Source organism: Rhipicephalus microplus, chromosome 1 (genome assembly GCF_043290135.1).
Source record: "Rhipicephalus microplus isolate Deutch F79 chromosome 1, USDA_Rmic, whole genome shotgun sequence".
In the NCBI taxonomy this organism is placed as follows: domain Eukaryota; kingdom Metazoa; phylum Arthropoda; class Arachnida; order Ixodida; family Ixodidae; genus Rhipicephalus; species Rhipicephalus microplus.
In genome coordinates, this window is record NC_134700.1 from 268093973 (window position 1) to 268112546 (window position 18574).

General features: G+C 47.1%; 1 protein-coding gene across 2 annotated transcripts; it reads right to left on the reverse strand.

Annotated features, from left to right (window-relative positions):
• Positions 1–516: 516 nt before the first annotated feature.
• Positions 517–13123, reverse strand: LOC119187300 (uncharacterized). Of its 2 annotated transcripts, none has more exons than XM_075894269.1 (4): positions 12762–13123; positions 7712–7808; positions 6008–6315; positions 517–863 (listed from the first exon to the last, which is right to left on the reverse strand). In XM_075894269.1, exons 2-4 carry the CDS (start codon positions 7767–7769, stop codon positions 762–764), a joined length of 468 nt encoding a protein of 155 aa, XP_075750384.1. In that variant the 5' UTR covers positions 7770–7808; positions 12762–13123; the 3' UTR covers positions 517–761. The 2 variants fall into 2 exon arrangements, with proteins under 2 accessions (XP_075750384.1, XP_075750379.1); XM_075894264.1 differs by having other exon boundaries at positions 12766–13122.
• Positions 13124–18574: the final 5451 nt, after the last annotated feature.

An 18574-nucleotide genomic window follows, 5' to 3' on the forward strand; every position in this document is an offset into this window, starting at 1 on the left:
TGAAAAAAAAAGTATTCGAGAGACACACGCTTTACTGGATATCCGGCAGGGCAGATTGGTTATAGAACAAAATTTTAAGTATAGAGTTCGTGGTTTTATTTAGCATTTAGTCAGAAAACAAAGCCCTAATTCACCAGCGTGTCTAATAGCAGTATTCTACAGGACCAGATATAGACAGCAATGCGAGGAACGTGCACCCTGTAATTACGTTGTCAGATAGCGCGCGTGTTGTGTATGCCTCGAAAGACGGGTTCGATCGATAACGCAGAAATTAAGGGTGGCACGTCGTTCACATTCCGAAGGTGATTCCAGCGTCAGTCAGGTCAAGACATATCGTCCCACTTCTTGCCCAGCCTGACTATACAGAGAGAGAGAGAACAAAAAAAGAGACATCAAAGGAGGTGAAAGGTTGAAACTATATTGGCAATAATCTTGCCAGCTTTGTTTTCAAAAAGAACACATCGCGTCGAAGCTCAGCAAAAGTTTGCGGCACACATGTAGTTTCACAAAACACTGTTTTGATCAAATTAGGGCCATTTTTATTGAGTTTAAGCCCGATAATCTCATTCTTGATCCATTCAACGTTCTCATGCCCGGTCTGTGACGGTTCCACTTCAGAAGGCACAAAACGCGGTAGTCCCTTTCGAAGGAAAACCATGTCAGTTCTACGCTCGCCGACTGTCACATAAACCGTGTATATGCGCTTAGCTACAGTCTAAAATGAACATTGGGGCACATTTTTTTATCGCACATATACACGGTCATCGTTTGGCAGTCTCGTTGACTTGCGTTTGAAGAGTGTCCACCGCCGCAGTCGGTGAAATCGCTCCAGTGCACTGCAGCAAGACAGCCTCTTGAGCGGCCTGAAATGTGAGGGGAACGTGTGAATAATATTTCTTGTTACACTTGCCTTTCACGAGTTTCTGCAGAACCTGGCAGAGGCTTCAATTGGGGAATTAGAAGGGGCGGGGGGGAAGAGTGCGTCTCCTTTCCCACATCTCTCCATGGGAAAACAGGGAAACTGTACCTTTGTACACGGATGCTCGCAAGTGATGTGTTTACTTATTTAATGAACATGATATTACTATGAAAGAGACATATACGATATGTAGGCATCTAGCCAGAACAAAAGATCGGAGAAGGAGGAGGAGGAATAAATGAGGAAGGACAGAAAGGTTAGCCAGTTCTCAGACCGGCTGGCTACCCTGTACTGGGGAAGGGGGTAAGGGGGATAAAGGATGAGAGAAAAGAGACGTTGTAAAAAAAGAGAGAGAAGGTCATCAGACGATCCACGACGCTGTTTACAGTCTGTCTCTAAGACCACTTGCCCGCAGAAAGCGCAACAACGCTCTCAGTGCCTTGCGTGCAGAGGATGGTCTAGGCCAGTGTCTTAATACCCTTTCTTCCGACAATTGGCGATTGTATATTCTATCTAAAGCTTTTGACAGTTCTTTTCTTGGCACGCTGAAGCGGGGACACTCGCAGAGAAGATGGGAGAAAGTCTCTGCGCAGCCACAGTTGTCACATGTCGGGCTTCTGGTCATTCCAATTCGAAACGAATAAGCATTCGTAAAGGCCACCCCAATCCACAGACGGCACAAAAGTGTCTCCTCTGCTCTGGTTATTCCTGATGGAAGACGGAGCTGTAGGTGCGGGTCCAAATTATGAAGGCCGACGTTGGTGAATGCCGGTGAATTCCACTGAGCGAGTGTCAGTTCTCGTGCAAGTGATCGAAGCCTTGCAGCGGCGTCCGTTCTTGATAATGGTATAGCTACACAAGGGGCATCATCATGAGCAGTTCGGGCTGCTTCATCTGCACGATCGTTTCCATCAATGCTGCAGTGGCCTGGTATCCATTGATACGCTATGTCATGTTGTTTCTCTATAGCCCGGTGATGAAGCAGTCGTATTTCAGCAATTAGCTGTTCGTTCGGTCCATGACGATATGGCGAGGCAATTCCCTGGAGAGCTGCTTTGGAGTCGGAGAATATTGACCATGTCTGTTGCGGTTCTTCAACTAGAAACTCCAGAGCGGCACGAATGGCAGCGAGTTCTGCCACCGTGGATGATGTCAGATGCGAGGTCCTGAACTTTATCGTGATGGATTTCTCCGGAATCACCACTGCGCCTGTTGAACTTGTTGAAGTGACCGACCCATCCGTGTAAATGTGAACGCGTCCACTGTGTTTCTCATGCAGAAACATTAATGTTGTTTGTTTTAGGGCCAAACTTGACAAATTTTTCTTCTTTTGCATTTCGGGGATGGTTATCAGGACTTCCAGTGGATGTAGACACCACAATGGTAACGACGGTCTTGCTGCGTGCGTGAAGTTCGTGGGAATCACCGTGCGATGTGGGGCAATAATAGAGCAGAATGCAGAGCGTGGCCTGGAAGTTGGAAGGGAGGCGAGGTGATGCGATTGAATCTGGGTGGCATGTCTAACGTGCGTTCTTAAAGCATCGACACGAATGTAGGTTGTGATAGGGTGTTCATGAGCGATTGCGACAGTCGCTGCTGAGGATGCGCATCTCGGCAGCCCGAGGCATATTCTCAGTGCTTGAGCTTGTAATGACTGGAGGACGTGTACGTTTGTTATGCGGGCCTTGCCAAGCACAGGTAGGCTGTAGCGCATGAAGCCAAGAAAAAGTGCAGCATACAGTTGAAGCATGGCTCGTACCGATGCAGACCATGATTTTCCCGCAAGAAACCTTAGGACGTGGGTGATCATGGTCAGTTTCTTCTTCATGTAAGCGATATGAGCGCTACAAGACAAATCACGATCTATTATTACTCCCAGAAAACAGTGAGTCTTTTGATAGCTGATTGTGTGTCCATTAATTCTGATGCGGTATGGCGTCATTGTCTTGCGTGTAAACGCGACTAGTGAGCATTTCTCATATGACAGCTCCAGTCCTCGTTCTTGAAGGTAGTTTGACGTCAGTGTAGCCGCTGTCTGAAGCCTGGCTCCTACGTGTAGACGCGTGACCCCTGATGCCCAGATGCAGATGTTATCCGCGTATATCGACAGATGTACGGAGTGTGGCAGGACGTCAAAGAGGCCGATGAGCGCAAGGTTGAAAAGTATGGGGCTTAGGACCCCACCTTGAGGTACGCCACGATAAGTATGATGTTGCCTTGTTGCGCCATCTTCTGTCTTAACGAAGAAGTTTCTGTCCATCAAATAGTTGTAGATCCATTGGTAAACGCGGCCTCCCAATCCAATGCTGCCCAAGGTGTCCAGGATGGTTTCATGTAATACATTGTCGTATGCAGCCTTAATATCCAAGAAAAGTGCCGCTGATAATCTCTTTAGGCTCTTCTGCTGTTGTACAGACGTTACAAGATCAACAACATTGTCTATGGAAGACCGTCCACATCGAAAGCCGGTCAAAGCATCGGAGTATATATTGTTATGTTCCAAGTACCACTCCAGGCGAGTCAGTACCATTCTCTCCATCACCTTTCCAAAACAGCTGGCAAGCGCAATGGGGCGATAGGAGGCCATGTCCAGAGGCGATTTGCCTGTTTTGAGCAGGGGCACAAGGCGGCTGCACTTCCACGAAGGAGGAACCAAACCGTTGCTCCAAGAGTCATTGTATACAGCTAGAAGGGCACACCGAGCTCTTCGTCCTAGGTTAGCAAGGGTCATGTAAGTGACTCCACCGGGTCCAGGCGATGACGAGTGCTTGAATGCTGCCAATGATGCCTGAAGCTCCTCTAGAGAAAACATATTGTCCATCCGAGTGTCTCTGGACGCCGGCGCGTTTCGTAAGTTACTCACGTTGATTCCGGACCCCTTGTTTGCAACCCTGGCACAGAAGTCTTCCGCTACATCAATTTCACGCCGGCCTTGGTGGAGAGCAATGCATTTGAACGGACGATTCTGTTGTGGCAATGTTCGTAGGCCGCGGATTATTCTCCATATTTGCGAAAGAGGTTTGTGGGGATCGAGTGACTCGCATAGTGACTTCCATCGTTGCGACTGTAGTGCATTGATTCGACGTTGAATCTTCTTTTGTAGACGTCTCGCTTCCCTCCAGTCGTAGATGGATTTCGTGCGCCTATAACGTCGTTCGGCGCGACGACGTATTGCGCGAAGTCGCTCCAACTCCACCTCATATTTGCAAAAATCTGGCAAAGGTCCACAATGAAACGTTGCCTCTTGAATAGCGGCCTTCATTATACCTTCTAGGCTTTCAAGAGAACCTTTTTGGTTTCTCTCGCAATGCTTCTCTGTGGATGATCTATACTTTGACCAGTGTATCCGTGAAGTGGGCGCGATTCGCGACTTGCTTAGCCTCTTGATTTTCATATAGGTGGGAATGTGGTCACGGCCATGCGTTTCATTGTCCGCAAACCACTGCACCTTGGTGTTTAGGCTACTTGACACAAAAGTTAGGTCGAGACAGCTACTATATGTCAGACCCCGCAAAAACGTGGGAGCGTCGTCATTTAAACACTATAGTTGGTGGTCAGATGCAAAGGAGGACACATCTCTTCCCCGACGGTCCATCTTCTGGCTTCCCTACAGGGGGTGATGAGCGTTAAAATCACCGGTAATAATCCATGGCCCAGGTGTCGCTGATATAATGGCGCTTAATCTTGCTGGGTCGAAGCGGCCTGAAGGCGAAATATATACTGCCACTAGCGTGAAGTTCACGTTCTTACGCTTAACTGTCAGGCACACGTATTGGTTGCTGTCGTCCGGTGTTACTGGATGCTCAATATATGTCAGTTCGCACCTGATGTAAACAATGACCTTACTGGTTTCGTTACGGGTTGCAGATCTGAAAGCCTCGTATTTAGAAAGTCGTATAGCATTGTGAAGGCGTGGTTCACAAATTACGATAATTGCAAACTGATTCTTGAAAACATATGGTCGAAAATCCGAAATGCGGGGTTTAAGACCTCGGGCATTCCATTGGAAAATTGATGCCTCTTGCACTTGTTTACGAAAGGGTTGCAGAGAAAGAGCCATGGTGCTTCTCTAGATTTGATAGCACCGGATTCAAAGCGTCCAATATTTGAAGAGCGCTGTGGGCAACCGGAGTCTGAATATTATTCAGGAGTACTCGAATTGTCTTCATGAGGGTCTTAATCACGTCTATTATTTCGTTATCTTGACTGTCATGGCTTACTCGCTCTGAAGTAGCTTTCAGTGGGCGATGCTGCCGCTCTACTGGCTGTGTCGCTGACGGCAGCGCTGGCCACGCGTCAGGGTCAATGTTTCTTGCGTCTTTCTGAGGATGCTTGTTGATGGCACTTGTTGGTGCTTGTGGTGGTGAGTGCGTGATATGGGGTAGCGTTGTATCCCTGGCCTTGGCAGAGGATGTCCTAGGAGTTTTCCTATGGCGCAAACGCCGACGTCGCACTTTGGCAGCAGCCTCCCTGTGGGTAGAACCATCTCTGGCCATCGGATTTGATACCGCAAACAATGGGGCAGACGGGGGGGGGGGGGGAAGGAGTTGAGAGCCGCGCCCTCCTCCAAGAAATCGTTCAGTTTTGCATGTAGTATTACGCGCGCACTTAAGGATACACGCACGAACATAACACGTACAGAGGGTAACTGAACCTCCCTTTGATACTCACTACGCCGCTGCCCTGTTCGCACCGGGATATCTAAGAAATGTGCAGTTTTTTTCTTCTATCCTGGCAGGGTTTAATGAAGCATGTAACCTCACTGATTGCTCGGGTCACACAAGATATATATAAACAAACATGCCAAATGCTTTGCAGGCAGAAGAAAGTAAAAAAAAGTAGAAAGAAATTGCGAATATATATATATATATATATATATATATATATATATATATATATATAAATATAAACATGCCAAATTCTTTGCAGGCAGAAGAAAGTAAAAAAAAGTAGAAGGAAAAAAAACTGCGAATGGTCAACGTCAAAAAAAAAGCAGTAACTACTTCAAAAAAGTTTGGATAACAAATTCGGAACTATGTATGCGTTCTATAACCAGCCGGAATGACATACCACCGACAGAGGTCGTACCTTGTCATCAGCGAGGGTGCCATTGTTGGCGGCGTCGTGCTTGAGCACGCAAAACATTTGGTCGCGGAACTTGTCGCGCATGTCCCGCAGTGCTTGCTGCAGCTGTCGCAGCTGGACGGCCAGCGGCTCCCTGCGGGCGTCGTCGGGCGGCAGCGCCTTCAGCTCTCGCACCAGCTCGGCGATGGACTCCTCGACGCGGGCCTGCTGTTCGGCGTGCGCCTTGGCCAGCTCGCGCATCACGGGGCTTTGTTGCGAGTAGCTCAGCAGTGGCGAGGGCTGGCCGCTATATGCTGCTGCCTGAAGCTCGCCTGTGGTCGTGTTAGAGGCGCGCGTTAAACGGGAGCGTTCACAGGGTTCCCCTTCAGGGTGGACAAAGATTCGTCTTAGCGCCTCCCCCCCGCTCTTTCATGTCAATGTATGGGGCTAGCTTTACACCCTCCCCCCCTATCTCCGTGCGCACGCCTATGGCGTTAAAGCAACCTACCTGGTGGTCGAAATTGATCTGGGACACCTCACTATACAGCGTGCCTTGTGCTCATGTAATGGCTCTGGCACATCACAACGATTACAATAGGGAGTTTTCGAATAGGGGCCCCAAACCTTTGCATATGGACGCTTTGGGTCAAGCAGGATCGAAGAGTTTTCGAATAGGGTCTGCGGCACTTTGGATACTCACCCATTTCTTGGTCATGTCACTTCAGTGGGTGCCGTTACGTTTGTGTGACCCAACACTTTTGGGGCTCCTGCTAAATTAAAAAAATAACGTCCTCAACCCAAAACCCAAACTGCGTTTGGGTTTTGCGCATGCGCAGTGGCCCTGACGTTATTTTGTTGGGACCCCAAACTTTGGGGGTCCCTATTCACAAACTCGCTATTGTTTAATAATTATGCAACAGTGTTAAGTATGCTAACAAAATTGCTCTGAATTGCACTAACGAAATTATTCTTCGCATAACGTAAGAGTGAGCTCTCTAAATGACGAATGTTTCTTCATATTCTCCGTGTACATATATTGCTGTTGGATATTGTGGTAAATGTTTCGGCTTATCTGTATTTTTCGTTGTACTACAAAAATATATGAATGCCAGGTGTTCGTGCTTGCTAACTTGATATCACATGCACCTTTTACACACAGCAAGTGCACAAAGTCGGAAATTTGACGCGACTACCTTGCTGAATGCTGCTGCCAGTGTGAAGTCAGAATCCAATAATTTTAAGATTCTGTTGCGGTGTCGCCCTTCCGTCGATTCTGTGATCGTTGAATAAAGCTGCTGCATGTGGTGTGACGACGGCTTAGGTGGCCAGTAAGTTCGCTGCTTGTTAAGAATGTTGTGTGAAGGTTCCAGAGCAGTTGCCGCATATCGTCTTAGCTAGCTGCGCAGCTTAAGCATGTTATCTAAAGAACAATCATCAACGGTTTCATGCGTGCTTTACGCAACCATGCGTACTCGCGCGCACGAGGAGTATAATAGTACGTCAACTGCGTTAACTGTAGAATGTACGTGCCACATATTTGCGGTTCTCATCGCCCAAAAATATGAAAATCCTTTCCTGCTCTTTTTTTTTCTTTAATTATCCAAGACCAGCATGCATGAAGCAAAGAACGAATTCAGCCACACTACAGCAGCGCGTAGTAGGCGGGACACAAGCTCAACACTTACAAATAAAAGTACAAGAAACATGACCACACTTGAATGTACTTACACGTTATCTTTTCCGTGCAGAGAAATCCCACAAATATGGCGAGAATGTGCGATTTCATTTCGGTCCTGGGCTTGCAGGAACACTTCGGTAAAGTACACTGCAGTAAAAAAAAAGTCCGACATATTAATTTAATATGCTTTACAATAAACACATAAGAATGCAAGAGTTTGCAAGGGCAAACTATTGTCACTGTGGCGTTTTAATTGGACTTCAAATGGACGGCGCAACAGCTTTTTAGCATGATAATAGACAGTTATAGTTTAGCGTTAGTGTGATAACGTAGGTTAAGGGAATGACGCTACCGTGCAGCAAACGTTCCTTGTAGGCAGCGTCTTATGGTTTAGCGAAATAGCGTTTACGTGGTTTATGTGCCCCCAAGTGGGTTGGTGGCGCCACCTATTAGATTGTTAATGAGTTAAACAGTGGAAATGAAAATAAAACGAGAATGTTTGCCTATGCCACCGCGCGAAGCATTGTTAGAAGTTTATTTTTTGTGATAATAAAAGTAAATAAACATGAACCACGTACAAAACGCGAAAACATCTACGTTGCCGATTTGTTTACATTGATCTTGTAGTTAGGCCTAGGTGCGTTCGAAATGGGAAGCTATCTCAAAAACTATGCCAACTTATCCGTAATACTCAGTCATCGAAGCGAAGCCACTTTGAACTGTCGTTTGCTGCGAACAAGGTGAATCTTTCAACAGCTACGCCAAAATCACTTCGAAGCGGGCGTCCGAGAGCGCCGCCATGTTTACGTACACTACGTGCACCTACGCTACGGTAAGCGGTACGCGTAACGTACGTATCTGCGCATGCGCACTTCGATTCCGGTATCACGGTAAGCCCGGTATACTATAACTCTCTAATAAAGCGCTGCGGATCGGTAGTTGAGGTGCCTGAGAACACGTGAGCTAAACAATACAGCATGCGGCGCGTGGCCAAGAATTTACAAATTAAATTGAAAGTACGCTAGAAATCGTTCCCTCTCTTCTCTGCAAAAGATGCCATATACCCAAATGAACGCGCCAAACACCCGAATTTCAGGCCATTGGTTGATATGAGCATCGTGCGCCACATAGTTACCGCGACCGCCACGGGAGGCCGCCACCTGCCCGTCTTCCGACTAGAGTGCCCCAATGAGCCATTCCGCGCTGACATCGAGGCACTCTAGTCTTCGTGATCGCGTTGAATATTAGCCGCACGTTAAAAAAGAAAAGTGCTCAAGGTCATGGTACAGTGGCCAGTCAAGGTCATGACGCACTTTCTCCCGCGTCGCTCTTCCCTGCTTAGCTTCCAGCGTGCTTGTTGGGACGATAGAAAGCCATTACAGTAAAAGGCCGTTAATTTGAACTCGAGGGGACTATAAGATTATTCGAATTAACCGGAGCTCGAATTAGAGTGGGCGCTGGAATGAATGGACATCGCACCACACTACGGTATCAGACCCCAAACAAGCTACCTCTGGCCTCGTTGTCGCAAACCAGGCAAAACTACACGTTTGTGGCAAGCGATGTCGTCAACTATGTTTATGAAGCTCTCAGTAAAGCAATCAGCAAATTGCATTTGCTTGCGCTTCGTTTGTAGTGATTCCATGAGTATCGTTGGCAGAGATAGCGAGAGAAAGATAGCTCGTTAATGAAAACCAGAGAATTCTGCCGGTTTGTGTAAATCGCGTGCATGCTACTGTGTATTGCCCAAGAGCTCCACCGCAGCGTCCGAATTCTCGTCTGCGGGGAAATGCTGCTATTTTGTTGTTTTGCATCTCTAGTAAATTTGGTTTAATTTGGCTTTGAAAAACATTGTTATCACCCTGGGCCGACTCCTGCCTGGAGTGATCAAAGCCAGGGGTCTCCCAGTTTGAATTAACCATTGTGAATTCCGACGCGTTCGTATTATCGGAACTTTTCTCCCACAGAAATACTCGAGGTGTGTCGCGACCAGGGCGTCAGTTCGAATTAGCGGCGAGTTAGAATTAACCGACCTCGAATCACCGAGCGTCTACTGTGCAGTGTGCAACAAATCTCTGTAGCTTGCTCTCCATTCAAATAATCCTCTCTCTCTCTCTCTCTCTCTCTCTCTCTCTCTGTGTTGATTGATTTGTGGGGTTTAACGTCCCAAAACCACCATATGATTATGAGAGACGCCGTAGTGGAGGGCTCCGCTCTCTCTCTGTGTAGCTTGTTCTTACTTGACTGATTCTAGAAATTTTGTGGAGGTCGATTCGTGAGGCTAATCTTCAAGGTCGCCGGCAGGCTGGGATAGCTGGTACCTAGCGGGACTGAGCAACTCAACCACGTTTCACAGGACACAATAAAGTTGTTTTTCATTCCATTACAATAAGCTCCTTTAACGAAGTCGCTTAATTGTGACTTGAAAAAGTGTTGCAAAATCCCTTTAAAGAGGCCCTGCAGCAATTTTTCAGGCAGCCATGGAATGGATTCACTAAACGAGCTGATTGCCTCACGAATTCACCACCGCAATTTTTTTTTGTATACGTCCAGCACGAGCGGAGTTCGAAGATCAGTCGCACGCTGCCATGGCATTCTCTCTTCTCTTGTCCCGACAAAAGCGCTAGAAGTTAAGTAGAGGGGATGACACGGGGAAAAAATACGTCACGCGTGCCTCAAGGCCTTAGCGCTTTTTATTTTTTCTTCGAATACGCGCCTTCCCGGTGTGATCGTGCGTGCACACGTGGACATGACGTGGCCACCCCAGCGACGACAGAAGACGTCGTGCTCAAATCAATCAACGGCTGATACAATGGCGGTAAGAAGTGGGGTTTAACGTTCCAAAACTACCATATGATTATGAGAGACGCCGTAGTGGAGAAGAATAACTATTTGGGCAATTTGTTTTGAATTTATGGTAATAAGGGCTGCAGCGCGAGCACGAATGTGCTAGAAGAAACAGACGAAAGGCGAGGCACGGAAAGCAAAGAGGGCAACCCGAGCGCTGATAAACATACTGCAATCCACGAAACCAAAGTGGCTGGGTCTTGAGAATACGGGTCCAAAAAAGTAGGACTGCCCTGTGTACTAGAAATGCATTGAAGAAGAATGGCTATTTGTGCTAGTTGGTTTGAATTCATGGTAATAAGGGCTGCAGCGCGAGCACGAAGGTGCTAGAAGAAACAGACGAAAGGCGAGGCACGGAAAGCAAAGAGGACAACACGAGCGCTCGTGTTGTTCTCTTTGCTTTCCGTGCCTCGCCTTTCGTCTGTTTCTTCTAGCACCTTCGTGCTCGCGCTGCAGCCCTAATTGCCGTAGTGGAGGGCTCCGGGAATTTCGAACACCTGGGGTTCTTTAACGTGCACCCGAATCTGAGCACACGGGCCTACAGCATTTCCGCCTCCATCGGAAATGCAGCCGCCGCAGCCGGGATTCGATCCCGCGACCTGCGGGTCATGGCGGTAAGAAGTGATTTTTGAGCTTGAAGCGTCATTTGTCGAGAGAGAAGAAAGTTATTTTTGGCTGACTCAGAGAATCTTTTTGTGAGTTCCAGGCCGCGTGCTGCGCCATAATATCTGGCTCGCGTGTTCTTCAGACACTCGACTACCCGTCCGCAGTGTTTTGTGGCCAGTTGCAGAGTCCCTTTAAAACTCTCTCGCGTAAGATGAAAAAAAAAGAAAAAACATGGTCGGCACATTTAGAATATAGTTCAAGAGTCTCCCGGACCAGGATGCCCAAACCCGAAGGAAAGCCTCGAATCGGGATCGTAGTTCGTTTGTTTGTAACCCAAACACTATTTTTTAATGCTCACTTCACGTCCGGTATATCCCTGGTCTTGCTCACTTCAAGGCTCATCCGCATCTGTATCGCATTGACTTGCATTTGTATTCAATAGGCTATAGCCTTTTTTCCCCTCAGGACGCCTGTCACACGGCACAGGGAATAAACTGAGATTGTGCAAAGTGAAAACCCTCTATCGCTTTGTTCGCAGCTGCCGCTTACAAATCGTGAACTTTATATTAGTTGTTCGCGCCCATTCTACCAAAGTTAATTTATAAAAATTATTATGATGTGCATAACGGCGTGATGCTGACGTCAGTGATTGTATATATAGGTCGAAACCTGCCGGCTAACCATGTCAAGCATGACGATGACGCTGCCTACATCACCTATAGAAGTAAATACAGTCGCAGTTAACCTTCTACGAAACAGCAGATAAATTCAAGTGGAAGTCACAAGCCACAGAAGTGACGTGAAGACAACGATGGCAGTTATCTATATAATCATCTGCCAATTCCAGAGTTTATCACGAGTTTCAGGGCATTGTAAGCGAAGACAAATATCGTTCTATCAGAATGCCTAAACTGTCCACACTGTTTCTTCACGCAGTAAGAGGAATTTTATACGTAATCAAAACGTCCACATTGGGAGTTGCAGAACATATGTGAGTTGGCCAATTTATACAGTGCGACATACTAGCCAAACACGACTGCTTTCTCCAAATAGTCCGCCGCGGTGGTGTATTGGTTACGACGCGCTGCTGTTGACGCGAAGGTCGCCGGTTCGACCCCTGCCGCGGCGGTCGCATTTCGGTGGAGGCAAAGTGCTATAGAGGCTCGCGTACAGTACGATGTAAGGACACGTCAAAGACCATCGGATGGTCAAAACTTCCGGATCTTCCACTACGGTGCCCCTCGCAATCGTATCGTGGTTATGGGACCTCAAACCCCGGCGGTTGCATTCCAAATACGAGTGTTTGGAAGAGGCGAATACAGCCCCGCCGCGGTGGGCTAGTGGTCAAGGTACTCGGCTGCTGACCCGCAGGTCGCGGGATCGAATCTCGGCTGCGGCGGCTGTATTTTACATGGAGGCGAAAACGCTGTAGGCCCGTCTACTCAGATTTGGGTGCACGCGAAAGAATCCCGGGTGGTCTAAATTTCCGAAGCCCTCCATTACGGCATCTCCCATAATCATATCGTGGCTTTGGGACGTTAAACCCCACATATCAATCATCATCAGTCAGAGGAAGCGAATATGCACTACTACCATGTCTGACCAGGAGTACAAATGATCACAGGCTGCGCGCATGCCTATAAATACCTGCCTTGGAAGCGAAAGGTGCTATTCCTTCGGCTCTTCGGCGGCACGCCGATCGTCCTGCTACACAGTCAGTCGGCACTCCAGTCCGGCACGCTAGTAGCGGTCTTCGGTGGGCCCACGGTTTGTCACGCTTAAGCCGCGAATTCTCGGAGTGTTCATCGGAGCTGAAGGATGCTGACGGCTACGTTTACAGTGTCGGATATGTCAGACGACTCGCGCAATCGGCACGGGGCGCGGATGAGACGGAGGAACCTGTCGAGGTGCGTATCTTATCGGGACCGGACCCTTGCTTCACGTTGCGGGTCGCGTATCGTCTTGTCGTCGGGGGCACGTCGTGCGCAGCGGCAGGTGCATCGAGGAAAGTGGAAAGGCCGCGCTTTCAAGGTGCCACCCTGCGCGTTAACACGTAGGCGCCAGCCAAGGCGGCGCGTGCACACGTTATCGACGCAGGATGATGCCGCTATCTTTCGCGGGAGACGTGCGTGATATGCGGATGTCATAGGTGATATACATCAGGTCACGTCGAATTCGCGTGAACGTGGGAGTATTATTATCTTCGGCGGGACTGCAATGCGATCACTGAGCATCTTGATCACCGTCCACCACCCGGTGTTCTCGTGAGAAGATGCGTTGTACACCGCGCTCGGTGTGACGACCAATTGATTGTGCCGCCGTCGTTAAAATATAAATAAAAAAATCCGCGTGGTGATGGAACTGCATTACGAGGCCTGGGGTGCGGTCTCACCGGTAACCACCACCGGGAACGCACTCCCTCACCAGAGAAGGATTGGCCACCCTGATGCAGTATCTGACCACTACCTCCGACATGCATGCGTCAAATAACTCACGGCCCTCAGTCCCCACCAGCTGCGAAGCAACTGACCACGGCAGTGGTCAGATCTGCAACGCAGCAGAGGGTGCTAAGAATCTCTGGATCCGGACAGGCCGCCATTGGAACCTGAACTTGACAACGTTTAACGCTAGAACCTTATCTAGTGAGGAAAGTCTAGCTGTACTATTCGAGGAGCTAGAGGGGGTTAAATGGTATATAATAGGGCTCAGTGAGGTTAGGAGGACAGATGAGGCCTATACAGTGCTACAGAATGAGCTCGTCCTTTGCTATCGAGGCTTGGCTGACAGAAGATAACTGGGAGTGGGGCTCCTAATTCACAGAAACATAGCTGGCAACATAGAGGAATACTATAGCTTTAATGAAAAAGTGGTAGGTATCGTGATTAAACTGAATAAGAGATACAAGATGAAGATGGTACAGGCTTACGCGCCTACATCCAGCCATGATGACGCTTCAGTTGAAAGTTTCGATGAGGACTTGGAATCGGCAATGAGTAAGGTAAAAACACAGTATACAGTACTGATGGGAGACTTTAATGCAAAGGTAGGGAAGAAGCCGGCTGGAGACCAGGCAGTAGGAGATTATGGCATCGGTACTAGAAACGCCAGAGGAGAACTACTAGTAGAATTCGCAAAACGCAATAATTTATGGATTTCGAATACCTTCTACTGAAAACGAGGAAACCGCAAGAGGACATGGAGGAGCCCTAATGGCAAAAATAAGAACGAAATAGACTTTATAATGAGTGCACACCCAGGCATCGTGCAGGATGTGGAAGTGGTTGGCAAGGTACGATGCAGTGACCATAGAATGATACGGTCTCGAATTCGCCTAGATTTGAGAAAGGAACGAGAGAAACTGATACGCAAGAAGCCAATCAATGAGATAGCATTGAGAGGGAAAGTACAGGAATTCAGAGTCTAGCTTCAGAACAGGTTCTCGGTTCTTAAGGAGGAAACCAACCTTAGCATAGGTACAATGAATGATAATCTGACGAGTATCATTACGGAGTGTGCAGTGGAAGTTGGAGGCAAGGTAGTTAGACAGGACACTGGCAAGCTTTCCCAGGAAACGAAGAACCTAATTAAGAAGCGTCAAACCATGAAAGTGTCAAGTACAACAGACGAAGTAGAACTGGCAGAACTTTCGAAGTTGATTAATAGACGTAAAGTATGCGATGTAAGAAGGTATAACATAGAGAGAATTGAACACGCTCTGAAAAACGGAGGAAGCTTCAAAGCAGTGAAGAGGAAACTTGGGATAGGCAAAAGTAGGATGTATGCACTAAGGGACAAAGAAGGCAAAATAACTACCAATATTAACAGGATAGTTAAAATAGCGGAGGAGTTTTACAGAGATCTGTACAGTAGCCGGGACAACCACGACCTTAATACTATGAAAACTAGCAGTAACCCAGATGACACCCCACCAGTAATAATATAAGAAGTCAGAAAAGCTTTGGAGAGCATGAAAAGAGGCAAAGCTGCTGGTGAGGATCAGGTAACATCAGATCTGCTGAAAGATGGAGTACAGATTGTGTTAGAAAAACTAGCCACCCTGTTTACGAGGTGTCTCCTGACGGGAAGAGTACCAGAGTCTTGGAAGAACGCTAACATCATCTTAATACATAAGAAAGGAGATGACAAGGACTTGAAGAATTACAGGCCGATTAGCTTGCTCTCTGTAGTATACAAGCTATTTACAAAGTTTATTGCTAACAGAGTGAAGAAAACATTAGAATTCAATCAACCAAAGGAACAAGCAGGATTTCGAACAGGCTACTCAACAATCGACCACATTCATACTATCAATCAGGTAATAGAGAAATGCTCAGAATATAACCAACCACTATACATAGTCAAGAGTCCGACGGAATCCCGTCTGGTCGGGGACAAACATAGGGCAAAATGACAAAAACGCCGACCAAGGTGAAATACACAAAACTTAAAAAGACGTTTCGGCTCCCCACACGGGAGCCTTGTTCACAGTCTCGGGAGCCTTGTTCACTGTGAACAAGGCTCCCGTGTGGGGAGCCGAAACGTCTTTTTAAGTTTTGTGTATTTCACCTTGGTCGGCGTTTTTGTTATTTCGCACTATACATAGCCTTCATAGATTACGAGAAGGCGTTTGATTCAGTAGAAATATCAGCCGTCATGCAGACACTGCGGAATCAGGGCGTCGATGAAGTATATATAAACATCATGGAAGAAATCTACAGGGGATCAACTGCTACCATTGTGCTTCATAAAGAAAGCAACAGAATACCAATCAAGAAGGGTGTAAGGCAGGGGCACACAATCTCCCCAATGCTATTTATCGCGTGCTTACAGGAGGTTTTCAGAAACCTAGAATGGGAACAGTTAGGGATAAGAGTTAATGGAGAGTACCTTAGTAACCTGCGCTTCGCCGATGACATTGCATTGCTGAGTAACTCAGGGGACGAATTGCAACTCATGATTACGGAGTTAGACAAAGAGAGCAGAAAGGTAGGTCTTAAAATGAATCTGCAGAAAACGAAAGTAATGTACAACAACCTCGGAAAAGAGCAGCGCTTCGAGATAGGTAATAGTGCACTTCAAGTTGTAAAAGACTATGTCTACTTAGGGCAGGTAATAACAGCGGAGCCGAACCACGAGATTGAAGTAACTAGAAGAATAAGAACGAGCTGGAGCACATTTGGCAAGCACTCTCAAATTATGACAGGTAGATTGCCACTATCCCTCAAGAGAAAGGTATATAACAGCTGTATCTTGCCGGTACTTAGCTACGGAGCAGAAACCTGGAGACTTACAAAGAGGGTTCAGCTTAAATTGAGGACGACGCAGCGAGCAGTGGAAAGAAAAATGGTAGGTGTAACCATAAGAGACAAGAAGAGAGCAGAGTGGATTAAGGAACAAACGGCGGTTAAGGATATCATAGCTGAAATCAAGAGGAAGAAATGGACATGGGCCGGGCATGTAGCGCGTAGACAGGATAACCGCTGGTCGTTAAGGGTAACTAACTGGATTCCCAGAGAAGGCAAGCGGGTTAGGGGGAGACAGAAGGTTAGGTGGGCAGATGACATTAAGAAGTTTGCGGGTATAAATTGGCAGCAGCAAGCACAGGACCGGGTTAACAGGCGGAACATGGGAGAGGCCTTTGTCCTACAGTGGACGTAGTCAGGCTGATGATGATGATGATGATGATGATGATGATGATGATATTTTGACAACACAATTTCGAAGTATTACGCGTGCGTAAGATGATTTTTGTTTTAAGATTTTTATCGTGGTCTACCGTAGCTGTGCTAAAGCCCGTGACTTCTGCGCGTGACCCGAAGTCAGCACACGCGTAAATGTTTGACGTTTCAAACATCTGCTTCTCCTTTATTCCAAAGTCCTATTTTGAACACTCATCACACAAGCGTATAAGCGTCACGTGTAACCACCATCGCTCCAAATGAAAAAAAAAAGCTAGATAAGTGAAACATAATGTTATCCAGAATAGAATGACATTTAAACCTGAGCCAACTGCTCTGCGTGGCAGATTAGTATGCTACCACAGAGCCACGGCAGTGCTTGTAACTCCTTTGCAAACAGAGCCTATATGCAGGTTTTTATACCGGTGAAGTAATCGCGTAAACATGTGTAATAGAGCGTTTTAGAAAAGTGAAATAACGACCAGGTGTCACTCAATGCGAATTGAGTAACGAGAGAATTGTCAATTAAACGCGTCCAACCCATTGCAATATGCTCAGCCACAATTCTTGATCGTCATTAGTCACAGCATGAACGAAGTGCGCACTATTCCGTACAGATGTGGAGCGGGTACCATACTTCAACAAAGAATAAAAATAATGGCGTAGTAGCTGCGGGGCAAAGATCTTCGTCGAAACACTGTTGTCATACTATAGCATGACAACAGTGTTTCGACGAAGATTTGACAGATTTCTTATTCGGACCCAGGAGGTTTGCGCCGCTTTCAGCCATCCTCGTACGAGGCAAGAAGATTAAGTTAGTCAAATTACGAAGTCTAGCTCACGTTCGCACAAATGAAAACACGAAAGCATCATGCAATTTTTTCTTGTGATATTTTTCAAGGCAAGATGACACTATCTGCGTTTACGTCTGCTAGTTCAAAGTAGAACTGATGTTCCGCCATGGTAAATAGAGACGTATGTGCCTCAAGTCAGATTTTCTCTAAATAAAGCGCGATATGTCCGCTACTTCTGCTGTTAAGGTTATATACAAAGCCTATAAAATAATTAATGATCCGAGTTTCTGTCTGATACCATGCCGCAAGTTGAGAAAAATCACAGCGTATGCACAGAGTGAATCATGATGAGTGGGGCGAAGCGCTGGAGGGTTTCATCGCTAAACCGTGAACCATCCGCCAATATCGCCCACTACATCATCAAAGACGTGACAAACGTTGTATATATTTATAAAAGAAATGTTATTATTCGTAAGCGGTAGCTATACGTCGCTTCCGTTCTCCCTTCATCATAACGGCTTTATGGTCGGTGAATTGGTGGATCGGTGATGGGGCGTAGTGGGATGTTTGCAAGGACGAAGTGGTGGGCAGCTAGCAAAGGTGGAACGATAGGCGGTCGCGTACAAACAAGGGATAGACACAGTGGGAATATCTATGGTTCTTTGACGTGCACCTGGATAAAAGTACACGACCATCTTGCATTCCATATTGGTTACTTCTCAACAGTATTTGCGTTATGGTCGATAAAGGGGTGGACTGGTGATGGGGCGTAGTGGGACGTTTGTAAGGACGAAGTAGTGGGCAGTTGGCAGAAGTGGAACTATAGGCCGTCACGTATATACATACATACAAAAGATGGACAGACCCGCGCCTTTCGGAGCTTCGCCCCTAAAAATTGCAATCATTATGTCGGACAAAAAACGCTGCCCTCCGACGTCAGGAACGGCGCTTCTTGTGGGATATGTAGGGCAGTGATGGCGACCTAAAT